The sequence below is a fragment of the Dipodomys ordii genome, unplaced genomic scaffold (assembly GCF_000151885.1).
Source record: "Dipodomys ordii isolate 6190 unplaced genomic scaffold, Dord_2.0 Scaffold215, whole genome shotgun sequence".
NCBI lineage: Eukaryota > Metazoa > Chordata > Mammalia > Rodentia > Heteromyidae > Dipodomys > Dipodomys ordii.
Window position 1 is genome coordinate 371,756 of NW_012267431.1, and position 14,182 is coordinate 385,937.

General features: G+C 37.5%; 1 protein-coding gene across 1 annotated transcript in view; it reads right to left on the reverse strand.

Moving 5' to 3' along the window:
- Window positions 1–14,182, reverse strand: part of LOC106000286 (protein Jade-3-like) — a 58,374-nt gene that overhangs the window by 28,042 nt on the left and 16,150 nt on the right. The window contains 3 exon segments of the mRNA XM_013035531.1: window positions 2,805–3,016; window positions 6,133–6,323; window positions 9,913–10,070. Coding sequence (XP_012890985.1) covers window positions 2,805–3,016; window positions 6,133–6,323; window positions 9,913–10,070 — 561 coding nt within the window.

The following is a 14,182-nucleotide window of genomic DNA, read 5'->3' on the forward strand; positions in this document are numbered from 1 at the left end:
TGGGGCCTGGGTACTGTCCCTGAGCTTCTTTTGCTCAAGGCTAGCACTCTACCATTTCAGCCAGAATGCCATTTCTGGCTTTTTCTGTTTAAGTGGTACTGAGGAATCAAATAAGTATTCTACCACTAAGCCACATTCCCATCCCTCAAATTTTTTTAAAGAAAAAAAATTTTAGTGGAATATTAAAATCTCAAAGTACTGGTATACTTCTAAAGTACTGACTGTGAGAGTATCTTTGTCAATGAGGAACAAACATTGCACCAGATATGGTAAGGAAGAAAAATTTGTTCAATAATTTCAGATGGCAATATGCCCCTTTTCTATTAGGGAGTAAACGAGATCTTCCAAATTGTTTGATGATACTGTGGTTTCTCTTCAGATGGGATAGATCTTTGGCCTTTTACCAAATTGTTTTGTCACTTTTCAGTCAACAGAGGGAGTTCTAACCTACATAGCTCTTTAGAATCCAAATGAATGTACAGGGGAATAATCTGAATCTGTCTATAGTCATTATTGGATGCTTTAAAGAACAAGCATGCTATTAGGGAGAATTATGCTACATTAAATTTTTTAAAACAAAAAAATCTGAAAATAATTCTTCATTACATTGTGTCCCAGATGTAATAGGGAATTGCAGAATATATAAACAACCTTTACCCTATTCCCCTCAAGCCGACTACAGATATACAATCATTTATCTGAAACCCCTTTGAAGATAAACATTGGAAAGTTCAGAATTGATCACATTTTATCATATGCAACAGTAGCATGGTATACTACCAGTGAGATAAAAGGCAGTATAACATAATCAAACACATTAGCATTTCTCAAAAAAATAGTATTTTAACAAAATGGGCAAGGAATATAAATGGTCTCATATTGGTTTAGTTCTGATGTTCACAAATTAGTTTTGGTACAGAACTTCAGGCAAAAGTGTAGTCATTAAACGCTTTCTAATTTTGGAATTGCAGGGAAGGGACTGTGAAATGTATTGAATACTTAAGTTTGTAGTTAAATGGTAAAGAATTTCTGCTCTCACTGAAAGTGTGTCTTAAGTGCCAATAATTGATGGAACTCATAAACTTTCAAAATTCACACTTTTAAAGGACACAGGTAAATGAAGAAATTTGTCACAGAAAATTCTGAATACTTTTGACATACAAAGGAATAAGTTAGGTAGCCCTGGAGTTGAAGTGTCAACTGCTGGTTCATTTCTTTCTCTCCTATGTTATCTAGTCATTTCATTTTTTTAAAATAATTATTTTTCTAAATCACAAATCCTATCTTTTAGGGTTGATAGGAAAAAAAGATATTCAGTAGTTTGTTAGAAGATCCTTCACATGTTTTCCCTTTGCCTTTCTCTGTCCTCAGTCTTCAGGCCTTCCCTGTTCCACCTTTCCATTATGAAGTAAACAGAAGTGTCTTTGACATGATTATCCCACTCTTACTACTTGCTATCACTGTGTTCTCCTATCTGCCTGAACATATTTTGCTGGTTCGCCTGACCTCTCCTTTTGGTCATTAAGATTTGGTAGGGCTGCCACTTCCTGGGAATTTTCCTTGACCTTCATTCCCTTCTATGCATTTCTATAGTAGCATGAATTTATATCTAAAACGACCCCTTGAAGTACTATGCTAAATTGGCAATTCCTTGTAGTAGTTACACCAGACTATGATCTTCCTGGGGGGGGGCAGAGAGCATGTCTGCCTCTTCATCACTGATTGTCTTCAGCATGCAGTATAGTCCAGGTTCATGAATGATGCTGAATACCTACAGTGCTTGCTAGATAAAGTAATAATATGAACACAACACAATAGATTCACTTAAGAAAAGATTTGAACTTGATCTTGGAAGATATGTAGATTTTTGACAGCTGGAGTTAGGACAATACAGTGCCAGCAATATTCATCAATACACTTGTGGGGAAAGAAAACTGAAATGAGTCTTGCAACAGTAACATTGATATTATTAGGCAATATGATAGAAAGAATAACAGATAAATTTATATATTGTTTTCTTGCATTGTGTGTAAAACTAAGGGGTTAAGATAATATTTTAAGCTAGGTATGGGGCTCACGCCTATAATGCTACCTACTCATGAGGCTGAGATATAAGGATGTTGGTTCAAAGCCAGCCTGGATAGGAAAGTCCTTGAGACTCATTCCAATTAATTACCAGGAAAACAAACAAACAAACATAAGTAGCATTGTGGCTGAAAGTGTTAAGAGTGCTACCTTGAGCAAAAAAGCTCAGGGACAGCACCCAGGTCCTAGGTCAAGCCACACACACACACACACGCACGCATGCACGCACGCACACACATGACTGCCCATTAGATTTCTTCTTAAATCACAGGGTGAGGCTAGTTGCCTGACAGTAGTGCATAGGAAGAGCCTGGGTTACCAAGATAAGTAATGTAGCTTTCCAATGTGACATGAAGTATAAACAAATCAAGGTTACTACCTATAGGAATAAACCAATAATATCACAGTGATTTTAAGGCAGAGCAGATACTCCCAGGCAGGAAGCATGGGACTCCTTGGAAAAATCAACAAGGTAATTCCAATGGTTTGGATATGAAGTAACAAACTAAAGATTTGGGTTTAGCCAAGTGAGAAAGTTAGTAGCTAAGAAATCTCAGAGATTTAAAGTATTGTTTCCAGAGGAAATACTGAAGAACAACTAGCCAAAGTTTTACTTTTACCCTTAAATATACATTGCTATCTGATATGGGCGATAGATATCATCACTGAGCTTCAGAAAGGCTGACCATGGGGAGGTGGTGGATTCCAATCCTACTAACCTGATGCACACAGATGTTACACTTATCACAGAATACCATTTCATTCCCTTCTTCACTGTCTGGAGAATGGCACACATCACAGACCACATCTTCATCATACTCTATGTCTAGTCCTTCCACTGTCTTAATAGCATGGCTCATGCGTTTATGGCAAAGACGTTCCAGGGCTTCTATGACCTTTTCCATAAGTGTTTCAGTAACTGATTCTTGACCTGTGTAGAAATACAAACAATCAATCCATCAGTCAACTATTATTACCAAGTCACCTATTGTGTGCCTAGAGCAGGAAAGGATTGGATTCATTTATTTAAAGCATTTTTTGTGCCAGTCCTGGGGCTTGAACTCAGGGCACTGCCCCTGAGCTTCTTTGCTCAAGGCCAGTTGTATTTCAGCCACAGCTACACTTATGTCTTTTTGCTGGTTAACTAGAGATAAGAGTCTCACAAATGTTCCTGCCTGGGCTGGCTTTGAATCACAATCCTCAGATCTCAGCTTCTGGGTAGCTAGATTATAGGCATGAGCCATTGGTGCATTGCATTTTAAACATTTTTTTTAAAAAAAGAATATATTAGTTTTTATAAACAAGTGGGGTTTCATTGCAGGATTCTAAAGGCTGACACTATCTTTGCTCTCAAACAATCAGATTTCAATGTTTTTTTAAAAAATAATGCTTCTCTAACATTTACCTATAACAATATTAGTGATTGACACATGAGAGGAGAAATACATTTCATTGTGTTTCTTTAAAATTTTTTTTACTGATACTTTCAATTTTCTATCTAAACCACAGCCAGTCTCCTCCTAACTCTCATATTTCAATTGTGGAAGGAAATAGTCAAGCTTTGTAATTTTGAATATTAGTTTGTGACATAAAATACATTATATACTTATTTGGATACGAATGATTCTCTGAGAAAATTGGTTTCAATAAACACATCTAATGATTATACAAGGAAATAGTCATACAAATGTATTAAGCCATAAAAAGCAAGATTTAGGTACTATGTGTACATAATTATACATATGAAATACTCACTTTTCAAACCTGACTCTTTTGTTGGTTTGTTGGTTGTGAGGCTTGAACTCAGGGCCTGAGTGCTGTCCCTGAGCTTTTCTGCTCAAGGCTACCACTCTACCACTTTGAGCCACATCCCTACTTCTGATTTTCTAGTTGTTAACTAGAGATAAAGAGTCTCACTGACTTTCCTGCCCGGGCTGGCTTTGAACTGTGATCCTCAGAACTCAGCCTCCTGAGTAACTAGGATTACAACACCCAGCTGTTATATTTCTCTTTGGATAATCTTTTATGTTATCTTTACTTTAAAAAATTGAATAGCATTCATATTTTAAAAGCCAGGTTAAAAGCCAGGCACTGGTGGCTCACACCTGTAATCCTAACTACTCAGGAGGCTAAGATCTGAGGATCGCAGGTCAAAGCCAGCCTGGGCAGAAAAGTCCCCATGAATCTTTTATTTCAAATTAACCACTCAAAATCTGGAAGTGGAGCTGTGATCAAAGTGGTAGAGTCCTTGTTGGGAAAAAGCTCAGGGACAGCACCCAGGCCCTGAGTGCAAAACCTGCAACAAGAGGGAGAGAGAGGAAAGAGGGGAGAGGGGAGAAAGAGAAGAGATGGTGAGAGAGGGGGGAGAGAGGAGAAAGAGGAGAGAGGGGAAGGGGATTACAGGTGTGAGCCACCAGTGCCTGTTTTCTAACCTGGCTTTTAAAATACCAATGCTATTCAATTTTTTAAAGATAACATAAAAGATTATGAACCCAAAGAAATTACTCAGGCCTCTGCTTCACTTTTCCAGTCAAGAAAAATTATGAGTTAAGTGTTTATTTATAAGGGAACTTGTATTCAAATTCCAACTGTATCTCATATTTGTTACACAACTTTGAAGGTTATTTATATTCTTTAGGGCTTAGTGTTCTTATCTATAAAAAATATTAAATGTGATGATTTGTTGTAAGGATATCATTTTATACATTATTTAGTATGACAACTAATATACAGTAAGAATTTAATTCAAAATTAATCTAAATCAAAAAAATTTTTCAAATTTATTTTAAACTTAGTATCATGTACCCTTAAGAGAAAACTGAAAAAAGGCAACATCTTTAAAAACTCTTCCAATCTTAAATGCAATGCAGTGTCTTGGATAGGATCTTGAATAAAAAAGGTCAGCAGGGAAAAAAACAGAATCTCAATAAAGTCTAGAGTTTTTACTTAATGGTAAATACCTATGTGTGTGTAAGTACATGGGCACCAGTCCTGGGGCTTCTGACTAAGACCTTATGTTCTTGCTTGGATTTTTTTGTTCAAGATTGGTGTTCTACTATTTGAGCCACAGCTGTTTCCAGTTTTTTTTATGATTAATTTAATCCATGAGGTAAGAATCTCATGGATTCTCTTGTCCAGGCTGGCAGGAGAATCAGCCTCCTGAATGGCTAGGATTACAGGTGTGAACTACCAGCACCCAGTTACCTGTGCTGATAAATATGGTATGGCAAAGTAATACAGTAATATAAGAAAACTGAAAATATTTTATGAGTACCTGAATACAGGCTGTACTGAATGTACAACTTTTCTGTAAAATGAACTATTACAAAATATGAAGTTTCTTTGAAAAGCCTTATCTAAATGGCAAAATTCTGATAGTTTCATGATAAAAGCAGTATTGTAATGATTGTGATCTTTGGATATAATGTACTTCCTAAAGTACAAAAATACATGGTAGGCCATCATTATGCTCTTAATTCTGATTTTCTGCATTTGTCAGTGTTTTTATTCCCTTCTTTTTTGTGGTTTCCACCCCCTATTGATCTACCTTCTTTTTCCACTCCTAAGAATAACCTCATGAAACTTACATGCCATTGTTGATCTGCTCATTATACCTTTCTGAGAAAGGATGTTAAGATTGGAATATTACTGCTCTATTCTATTATACATTTGAAAGAATATCTCATTAAGATGAGATCAAAGATAAAAACAGATGAAAATTCTACAAATAGATGGGCGAAAAAAATGAAAGCAAGTGCTGGGAATGTGGCTTAGTGGTAGAATGCTTGCCTAGCATGCACAAAGCCCTCGGTTTGATTCCTCAGTACCACATACACAGAAAAAACCCGAGTGGCACTGTGGCTCAAGTGGTAGAGTGCTAGCCTTGAGCAAAAGAAGCTCAGGGACAATGCCCAGGCCCAGAGTTCAAGCCCCAGGACCAGCAAAAAAAAAACAACCTGAAAGCAAATTTAAAAGGTCCTAACAACTTTGAGGAAAAAAAAAATCATGGGTTTGAATCAACTTACTACTTATAAGAAAACAACTTACCCATTTCTGTAAGGTCATGATTGAGTTCTTCAAGCCAAATGATATCCATATCATCCAGATCATAGCAACATGTAGCTGCTGACAACTCCATGATATTGACAAAGCCAGGCTCTTCAGGGTCTGAGCTGGAACAACGAATGTATTGTCGAGGTAGGACGAAGGGAACACTATTTACCTTCTCAGATATAATCCTACAAAAGCAAGAGAATGGTATAGGTGAGATTTAACAATTGACAGGTCCCAGGCATGGACTGAATGGGCCAACAGTATTAAGGCTATTGAGTGGAGCTGGGGCACTCTATGTATATGACTTGCATTGCCCTCTGGGAAGTATGGAAAATCTGTTTCTAGAAAACAAATGGTTGTGCAAATTGTATTGTGCTTTGCTGTGAATTCACAGCTATGCTTCATTCACCTTCATAGATTCAAAGACTACTCTAATGCCACTGTATATAATTTTGTTCTTGATGCAAGGGTCATGAAGTGTATTTAGAAAGGGAAGGATAAGAAAGGGTGATATCTGCACAAAGGTATGGCCAGACTGCACATCAAAGATATATTTGAGCCAAATTCAGTTTTCTCTCATGGAGACAATACTGGATGTTGGTACAAAGCACAGGCTTTCTATTTACACAAGCCTCTTGTTTTCTGCCACTCACTTGGTATGGTGATTCAGGGAAATGATTTAAGGTGCAGGTTTTTTTTTTAATGAAAAAAGTAGGGACAATAATAAATTACGATTACTATCAAAACACATGACTATTATATAAAATAATATGTTTGGCTCAATATATAGTAAAAAATGCTGGTGTCAGTAGCCTGAGTGAGTGTTAGATGTATTATTTTCACTATGCAAAACTCAAAGCATTTATCAACTGTAAGTGATAGCAATCATAAGTCACTTGAGGCCAGGAGTTCAAGACCAGCCTACACAACAGTGCAAAACCTCAAATCAAAAAATAAAAAAAAAACATGTGGGCTGGAGGTGTGACTGGAGTGATAGTGCTTGCCTAACAAATGCAAGACCTTAGGTTCAAAACTCCATTATTACCAACAAAAAAGACAACAAAAAAGAGTTAATAGTACTGAACTCAATTTGTATGAATATGGGATCCACCTTCCTCCGCTTTAATCTCAGATAGCGTTACTAACATATGGTTGTGATAGCCAGAGGCTGGTGGCTCATGTCTGGAAACCTAGCTACTCAGGAGGCTGAGATCTGAGATCACGGTTCAAAGTCAGCCTGGGTGGTAAAGTCCATGAGACTTTTATGTTGGTGGTGGTGGTGGTCATGGGGTTGAACTCTGGGCCTTGGCACCTTAACTCTTCAACTCAAGATGAGTGTTCTACCACTTGAGCCACAGTGCGACTTCCAATTTTCTGGTGGTTAATTGGAGAAAAGAGTCTCAGGGACTTTTTTTTTCTTTTGGTGGTTGTGGTGTTTGAAATCAAGGCTTTGTAGTTGCCAGGACAAGACTGTACAACTTCAGCCATGCCCACCCTGTTTTGCTTTAGTTTATTTTTCAAGTAGGCTCTTGTGCTTTTTTGACTCCAAAAGCTCTGAGGTGAAGTTAACAAGTCCTCCAAGAGATTCTGATGTACCCTAAAACTTGAGAATGAAGGCTACAGAAAAAGGCTTATTGATGCCTTCTAAGAAATAGAGAACAATATATTCCACCTATCAAGAGCAACCAGTTAATGCTGAGCCAATGGCTCAAGCTTGTAATCCTAGCTTCTCAGGAGGCTGAGATCTGAGAACCATGGTTCAAAGCTAGCCCAGGCAGGAAACTCCGTGAGACTCTTGAATAAACCACCAGAAAACCAGAAGTGGTGCTGTTGTTCAAGTGGTAGTGTGCTAGCCTTGAGCTGAAGAGTTGAGGGACAGTGCCCAGGCCCAGAGTTCAAGTCTCATGACCAACAGCAACAAAAAAAAAAAAGACCAACCAGTTAAAAATTTAATGGCTAATTATTTAATAGTCTGTTTTGTTTAAAATGAAAATTTTCTATGATTGGAAAAGAACTATGAGAAATAAGGGATTTAGCAGAAAATTCATAGCACTAATGGTAACTATTTTAGATGCTTAGAACAAATAGAGCACTGAAACCTTATATAAATTGAGGAGTATGTGCCACCAACTCTAAAGCCTTCAAATTTACTCTTTTTAAAATGCTATTCTGTTCTTGTTTGCTTACTTATCATTTCTCAAATGGTACATATGACATTTTCCATTTAACCTGCAAGAATAAAATTACCTCCATTTAGTGACAAATGATACTGATTTTGAATCAAAACCAAGACTGAGTTGTTTCAATAATGCTTGGATTGGAATAATCCTCCAGCATTCCAATCCAATGGAATGGAAGACAAGCAAGATTGTCATGTTTATATAAAATGCTCACAGCAAGGACATGAAAATGCCCATCTCTTGTTTTCATTCATGTTATTCTGACATTTAGAGGCAGAAGATGGTGTAAATGACAAGTGAAGTTTGTGTTGAAGAAGTCAATGGAACTTTCCTTCAGTGTGCACAACCTCTCTGTGAGATGGGATATCCTCAATTGCTAAAAAGTGATTTTACAAGCATTTCTGGAGCATGGGTAGGATCTAGGAATCAGGTACTAGAAACACAGAATCCAAAGAGGCTTATGTTGCCCTTTAAGAAGCTAATACATGCCAGCTTCGGTGGTGCATGCCTGCAATCCTCACATTTGGGGAAGGTGAGGCATGGTTACAAGTTTGGGGTCAGCCTGGTATGCATAGTCTCAAAAAAAGCCTAATACAGGGTAGAAACAGATGTACAATGAGATCTGCAATTTCTCATAGCAACCAGCAGGTCCCAATAGCCTCTTTGCCCAGGAGCTCTATGCTCTATTCATTCATTCCTTCATTCACTCAATCTTATACTGAACATTTTTGTGTAAAACACTGAGAACACAAAGACTGGTAAAAGAAAATGTTTTCCAAAACTAGCCACAACTCTTTTAAAAATTATCTTTAAGTAGTTGTAGAAATGAATTGTCATTTATCAAAGCAGTTTATGAATACAATGCATTTTGATCAATGTCACCCCTTTCAACATTATCAACCATCCCTCCCAACCCACTCTTTCTCTCACTTTTCTTTTTTTAGAATATACACTGATTCTTGACTGTATGAAATTTATAAACTGTATGCTTTGGCTTTATATTTAAGAAAATCACCAGAGGCTTCTATTATATTGAGGCAATTTCTCAGGAGGAAGGTTTAATTAATGATCTTTTTCTTCCAGGCCTAATAAATGATATTGATTTTTTTTTTGGTCATGGGGCTAAACTCTGGGCCTGGGCGCTGTCCCTCAGCTCTTCATGAAGCTCAAGGCTAGCGCCCTACCACTTGAGCCACAGTGCCACTTCCAGCTTTTTCCTGCTTATGTGGTGTTGAGGAATCGAACCCAGGGCCTCATGCATGCGAGCCAAGCACTCTACCACTGAGCCAACTTCCCAGCCAAATATTGATTATTGAGACAGATTTGGAAATCTTGGTTCCCAAAACCCTATCATGAATTCAGATTGGACTTCAGTTTCATGCTATGAACAGGCTCATAATGCATTTCTAGAGAAATGACCTTGACTTACTGATCTATCATGATTTGATACAATGTGTCACCCGTTTCAGTGAACTGGTAAACATGATATGAGAACAAGGTAAGTCATGTCCTCCCCATGCTCCTGCCCCCACCAAAGCATACATAGCCATGAGAGTATTCATACCATAAGTCAAAGAGGCAAGCATGTAAATACCTGAAACTAGGCTGTGGCAAAGTGTCCAGATTGGCTGGGACCTGGACTCCCTTTTCCCATTCTTTTTTCCATGTGTCAGCAAAAAGGTAATAGCTATCAGGATTAATGTGTTCAGTATCTGGAATTTTCATAGCGCTGATGAGGTCCTTCCGGCATACCTGGGAAGATACATTGCATATACCTTAGAAGACCATCCCCATGAATTAACACTCTTTTTAATGTTCTCCTTTGGAAAAGAACATTCTCTACCACTGTCTATTTTCAAACAAGTATCTCCAACACACTGACAAGGGAAGCCAGATTATTCTTGATAAAAGAAACCTCTTTTGATTTATTCTTGCGCTCCTTGAATTTAAAAAAACAATATAGGTCACTTTAAAACAGCGTGTATAAACTTGGAACAGAAGAGGGAAGGGGCGACACTATCCAAAAAGAAATGTACTCTTTATCTGACTTATGTAACTGTAACCCCTCTGTATATCACCTCTATAATAAATTAATAAATGTATTAAAATAAAAGAAATAACCCTTAAGTTCCTAAAATAAGCAACAAATATCCATTTATAACCTACTGGTTTCATTACCCATAACTTCATTTAAAATTACTTAGAAATAATTCTATACTTACATAAATGCCTCAATTTTGTCTGATACCATAATCACTACCACTGCTGCTTTTGTTTCAATTTTATTAGTATATCTTTATCTATCCTCTTTTTTAGTCTTTCTGAGTAGGTATTCCATGTATACTTTTTTGTGTTGCTGGGAATGGAACCCAGATGCTCCTCCTTGCTAGGCAAGTGCTCCATTTTGTGAGTCATATGAAAATATTTTTTTGTGCTGGTCCTGGGGCTTGAACTCAGGGCTTTGGTGCTGGCCTTGAGTTTTTTTCTTTTGTTTTTTGCTCAAGACTAATGATCTACCACTAGAGCCACGGCTCTACTTCTACTTAGTTGGTGATAAGAATCTTACCGAGTTTCGTGCCTGGACTGGCTTCAAATCTAGATCCATAGATCTCAGACTCTTGAGTAGTTAAGATTACAGGCACTGTAATCCCAATGTATTTTTCTTTAATAGGTATTAACCCATATCTATTTATTGGTATGGCACATGTTGATCTCAACTCTGTCATATTTTGTAATTATACATACTATGCTATCTTTACTGTGCTTCTTTCTCAACAGGTGTGTTTTCTCCTTCCCTTGCATCTCGCCTTCACACCTACACATACACCATATACATAGTTACCTTTATATTTAGAACTTAAATAATATTCTTAGTCTCATTTTCTTTAGCCTTTTACCTATCTGGTTTATCAAAATAATTTTTTTGCTATTAGTGAATTCCTCAAAGATGAGGAGGACAGGAATGATAAGGGTGCTGTAGAAGCTAAGGGGCTTTCAAATCCCATCCCTAAAAGAGATCCCTCACTATATGGAAACTTTAAATATGAGATTTAGGGGATGATGATAAATGGGTACAACTACAACTCAGACTTTTGTGATCATTTGATTTAACAGGTCTGTGAGTAACTGAAGGGCAAAGAAAGGTGTGCTTTAGCTTGCAAACATGCATAACTAAAATAGCAATGGCAGCCTTAGCTTGGCAATTCTGTCTTTTTCAGCAAATGAATTTGTGTCCTTAAGTATATGTTCTTAAGCTAACTCAGAAATGAGTTCAGTAGCCGGGCGCTGGTGGCTCACGACTGTAATCCTAGCTATTCAGGAGGCTGAGTTCTGAGGATCACGGTTCAAAGCCAGCCTGGCAGGAAAGTCCGTGAGAATATCTCCAATTAACCAGCAGAAAACCAGAAGCAGCGCTGTGGCTCAAGTGGTAGAGTGCTTGCCTTGAGCTAAAGAGCTGAGGGACAGAGCCCAAGCCCAGAGTTCAAGTCCCAAGACTGATCAAAAAGAGAAAAAAGAAATGAGTTTAGTAACAAAAATCTAGATAACATCTAAGCAATTGACTGTCACATAAAAGCATACATACATTGGTCTATGCTTCACTAATTAATCGCTAGTATGAAAAAATCATACTATTTTCATGCTAAAGATAAATGAGTTTGCCTACATTTTTGTAAGAACAAAGAAAGATACGCTATCAAGGAAATATTTTAGTCTTTAATGCTTATTTTTCTAAGGAGAAAAATTGTCCAAGTTCTTTTTTAAATGAAAGCAAAGGCATAGAATATGATCTCATAAAGCAACTAATTCTCAGGAGGTATAGTTCTGTTTAAATTGACATTTCATAGAGTATAGGACTGAATAGTAATATAATTGAATGATGCCATTTAAATGAATAAGAGTTATTCTATTCATTCCTTTCATGGACAACTTGAAAAATGTTTAAGGAAAGTGTAGTATTAATAATATGACTAGAACCAAATAGATAAGAATATGTGTGGATGTATCTTATACATCAGGTGGTAAGGTGGGGACAAAATGGCCTTCCTACTAAGAATCTTGATGAATTAAAGTGAATTGGTGCTACACAGGAGAAAGCTAACAGGAAACAAAAAAAACCCTGAGATTTATTACATAATACTCTGCACGTGGGTAAGAGGGGATCCGTTAATATGTTTAGGACAGAGTTCAGTGTTTGGAGTGCCTAACAGGAGACAATGACTGATTTTGCTGAATATTCCAACCCATGTCTATAAATTATTAGAGTGCCTTAACAATGTAGTGGTTAAGCAGTGGTGGCAATTGACAATTGCACTACACTAATAATGTCTTAGCAACAAGGCAGTGCTGTGGTAAATACTACATTAAATCTGGAAAGACTATTAGAGCCATATATTTTTCGTTCAAGCACCAGGGCCTGGGTACTGTCCCTGAGCTTCTTTTGCTCATGGCTAGCTCTACCACTTGAGCCACAGCACAACTTCCAGTTTTTCCTGTGTATGTGGTACTGAGGAATCCAACCCAGGGCTTCATGCATGCTAGGCAAGCACTCTACCCTAAGCCACTTTCCCAGGCCCTTATTATTTTTGTTGGGTGTGGTGTTTCTTAAACTCAGGGCCTGGGCACTGTCCTTGAACTTTTTCTGCTCAAGGCTAGTGCTCTACCAGTATGAGCCACAGGTCCACTTAAAATGTATTTTTAAACATTCCAAAGTATTTATTTTCCAAGTGACACATTTAAAAAATAAGTCAACTCATCACATGGCATAAAAGTAATGTTTTTACATATGACACATCTGCTTATGAAATCTGTTCTATATAATTTCCTAAGTATCTTGAGAATATGTTATAGTAAGTTGAATGGAGCTGCCTCCATCCCCAAGATACTTTTATATTTCATTCCCAGGACCTGTGGATGCTGCCCTTTTGGGAGAAAGGCTATTGATGCTAAGTTAAACATTTTGATGAAGAACTGATTCTGGAATAAGTTGATGGGGGCTAAAAGCAATTAATGGCCTTAAAAGCCAAAGGCAGAGGGAGATTTAAGGCAGAAGAGGAATCAATGACTAAATGATACATTCATCTAAAGAAATGAATGCTGATGGCCCTTGAAATTGAGTTTTCCAATTCAAAGAGTCAAGACTAACTGGTTTTGGATTTCTGACCTCTAGAACTTTAAGACAACAATATGCCAGTACTGAGGCTTGAACTTAGGGCCTGAGCACTGTTCCAACACTTTTTTTTTTATCAAGGTTAGTGCTATACCATTTGAGCTGCAGCTCTACTTCTGACTTTTTAGTAGTTAATTGGATTTAAGAGTCTCATTAACTTTCCTTCTGGAACTGACTTTGAACCCTGATCCTCTGATTTCAGCCTCCTGAATAGCTAGGACTATCAGCTTGAGCCTGGCAAATTCTTGTCATTTTAAGACACTTTCTTTGAGATAATTTGTTACAACAACCCTAAGAAGCTAATGTAATTACAAATCTTTAAGACTGTAGGCAAAGAGATATAGAGGTCAGTGACATCTGGCCCTTGTTCATTGCTTTATAAATACCAAAATCTCCGAGGAATATGTGAAGTCTGGGAAATCTGTAAAGTCTGGGAAACCTCAAAATCTGTGAAGTCTGGGAAACCTCAAAGTATACAATACCAACCAACTCATACCTGTTTTTCTTTTTTTTTATCCCAGTCCTGAGGCTTTAACTCAGGGCCTGTGTGCTCTGCCCAAGCTTTTATGCTCAAGGCTGGCACTCTACCATTTGAACCAGAACTCCATGTTTGGCTTTTGGGTAGTTAATTGGAGATAAGAATCTCCTGTAATATCCTATCCAGGCTGGCTTCAAATTGCAATCCTCAGATCTCACC